Raw genomic sequence first — 2,550 nt, 5'->3', positions numbered from 1 at the left:
CCTTTTGTTTAGCAGCAACCGTGCCCATCTGGGTCAGTGTATACTAGAAAAGGAATGGAATGAAGGTCTGAAAAACTTCCCTCTAACCTACAATGTCTAACTATATGTAAGTAACAGTCTGTTTGTTTCGTACATACGGTTAACTTTCTCTGATTATACTGCAAAGTCTGGTGGCAGAGAACTGCCACAGCAAAGCCCAGAGTTATGACTATATTTCACTGGTTTTGTTTCTTCTCTAAGTATGACAAGCAGCCATGATCCATAGCTCACCTTTACTGCAGGCTCTGTATTGATCTCCACTAGTGTTTCTGAGGAATTCAGCCAAAAAATGCCTAAAGTCCTGCCCAGTTTGTGGGCCAAGAGATAAGGAACTGAACCATAAATGCCCATTTTGTCATTTATTTTATATCCGTAGACATCCAAGTTATAAAGACGGTAAGCTTCTCCATCACTGAAACACACAAGGATTATCATCAATTACTATCACAAATACATTATTAATGATTAGTATAGCTCCATTCTCCCGTGCCATCACTTGGATCCTATGCATCTTTTAAGGCTCAACTTTATCACTTCTCTAAAGATTTCTTGATCCAAGCTGGGTGAATATGATCCTCCTCCTCTGATTCCTTTGGCGTCCCCTCATGTGGCAACTGGCATGCATAGTCTCATATCTTAAATATCTTTTCTGAATATCTCTTATAAGGTGAGGACTGTTTTCTGTGAATTCTTTACAACAGCAAGCACACAATAAATATCTTTGACAAATTTTGTGAGTATTTCTCTGCCACTAAAACAAAATGATACTGTCCTAACATGTTTCCACAGTGCTGAGTAGGGAAAGATTACGATCTGAATTGGGGTGGGGAGCACAGAGCTCAGGTTGGTGTGAACAGCATTGTTTCTGATGCACTTGTCACTTTGCCTATCTGTCATTTAAACAACATCTGAAACTGGCAAACTTGAACAGACTCTTTGGTTTTGCTTCCTTTTAGCTTGATACCTCTGGCATTTATTTGTCAATAACGTTAATTTGAAATGATTCTCTCTGAGGGAATCAAAACGGACACACGATGCCACACTCTTCCATTCTCTGGCTCACAATCGTTTTTTGGTAAAAGCCTTTTCTAAGTCAGTAATTTTCACAGTGTATTCTCCGAGGGTTCCACAAAAAAGCTTTGAGAGGTAAAAGCAAACCCAGGAGGTGGTATAATGAAGATCTGCTCCCTATTTCAAGCACAGCAGCTCCATATTTTTAATTCCTCTATATTTTTAGGGTCAGCATTACAGTTTTTATAATTGTCTGATTTTTTCCAAAAAATAAAATAAAAATTGAAAACCACTATTCTTAAAGATCTATAAGCAATATCAAGGAAGAAAAAGGCCAGGAACATATCAGCACTGGTGTAGACATCTCACATCCAAACTTTTCCAGTCAAGAAACCAGAGCCTCCTGTAAGAATTCTTGTTTTCACTTTACCCAGTATTTTTAAGTTGGTGTGATTCTGCATGTTGTGGGAGCCCATAGAGATACTCGAATCCATTCAAGGAGAAATCCAAACCAATGGAGGCAGGACCTGCAGGGAATAGAATATTGACTGAGTTTTGTTTCTCAATGGAACAATCAATTAAGGAGATTCAGTTAACTATGAGTGTAGCAAGATGACTAGACTAGGGATAGGTCAAGAGACCTGAGCTTGCCTTGATCAATCAGTAAATCATGTGTTCTGACTCTGTGTAAGATATTATATTCAGGTGTAGCGATACAAAATGTACAAGGCAAAGTTCTGGTCACTTAGTTTTGTTCCCTTAGGTGTGTGGTGAAGCTCTTTGTGTCTTCATTTATAGTAAATCTCTTTGCTAACTGTAAAATATGGCTACAAAGTTTTAAATATTTTTCTAATCTAATTTTTTCTAAAATATAGCTGCATATTTTGCTTTAGGAAGCGAAGGATATTGAGCAATTTTAATCTTCACTAGATGAAAGACTGGGTATCTTCTGCTTGATTGTTTATTCTTACTGTGTCCAGGAACTATGTCAAGGGCACCAGGAGGACTTTTCCTGGCTCTTCAAAATGCCCTCTGATTGTAGATATATAAATTTCTTCTAACCAAAGACAAAGTCCTTTATTTAACAATTATTTTAGAGATATGAGAAAAATGCAAGTACATAGGAGAGAGAACATCGACTTAAATTCACTCTTACATTAAAGCATTTGACATCAAATGATCCTTATTTGAAGGAGTTTATGTAACTGGGGTGCTACAGAGAAGGTAAAAAAGATTATGATATTACATAAAGGATAGTCTGAGGGACCCCCTGCTAATAAATTTTGGGCACGTTGTCAGTCCTGACCATAATATACTAGGCTATAGATATAGATGCTAAAACAGGGATTCTCAAGGAGTTAGGGAGGGTCTGTCATTCTATACGATAGGGAAGAGTAAGGAAGAAAGCGAGTATTTTTTCCAACTACATAAGCCCCAAAGATATGAAAGGTATCTCCTAAAGAGACAAACTCTGTATACAAATACCCCACCCTCCCCCAC

General features: G+C 37.7%; 1 protein-coding gene across 1 annotated transcript in view; it reads right to left on the bottom strand.

The window, feature by feature from the left end:
* The window catches only part of GANC (glucosidase alpha, neutral C), a 66,428-nt gene that overhangs the window by 47,266 nt on the left and 16,612 nt on the right, over window positions 1-2,550 (bottom strand). Inside the window, exons 7-8 of the mRNA XM_023527708.1 lie at window positions 1,481-1,611; window positions 271-451 (exon numbers count right to left, since the gene is read on the bottom strand). Of these exons, the coding sequence (XP_023383476.1) occupies window positions 271-451; window positions 1,481-1,611 (312 nt within the window). The remainder of the gene's footprint in view (window positions 1-270; window positions 452-1,480; window positions 1,612-2,550) is intronic.

Source organism: Pteropus vampyrus, unplaced genomic scaffold, assembly GCF_000151845.1.
Source record: "Pteropus vampyrus isolate Shadow unplaced genomic scaffold, Pvam_2.0 Scaffold19, whole genome shotgun sequence".
NCBI lineage: Eukaryota > Metazoa > Chordata > Mammalia > Chiroptera > Pteropodidae > Pteropus > Pteropus vampyrus.
The sequence above is the reverse complement of the archived record's forward strand: the minus strand, read 5'-3'. Positions and strand labels throughout refer to the sequence as shown.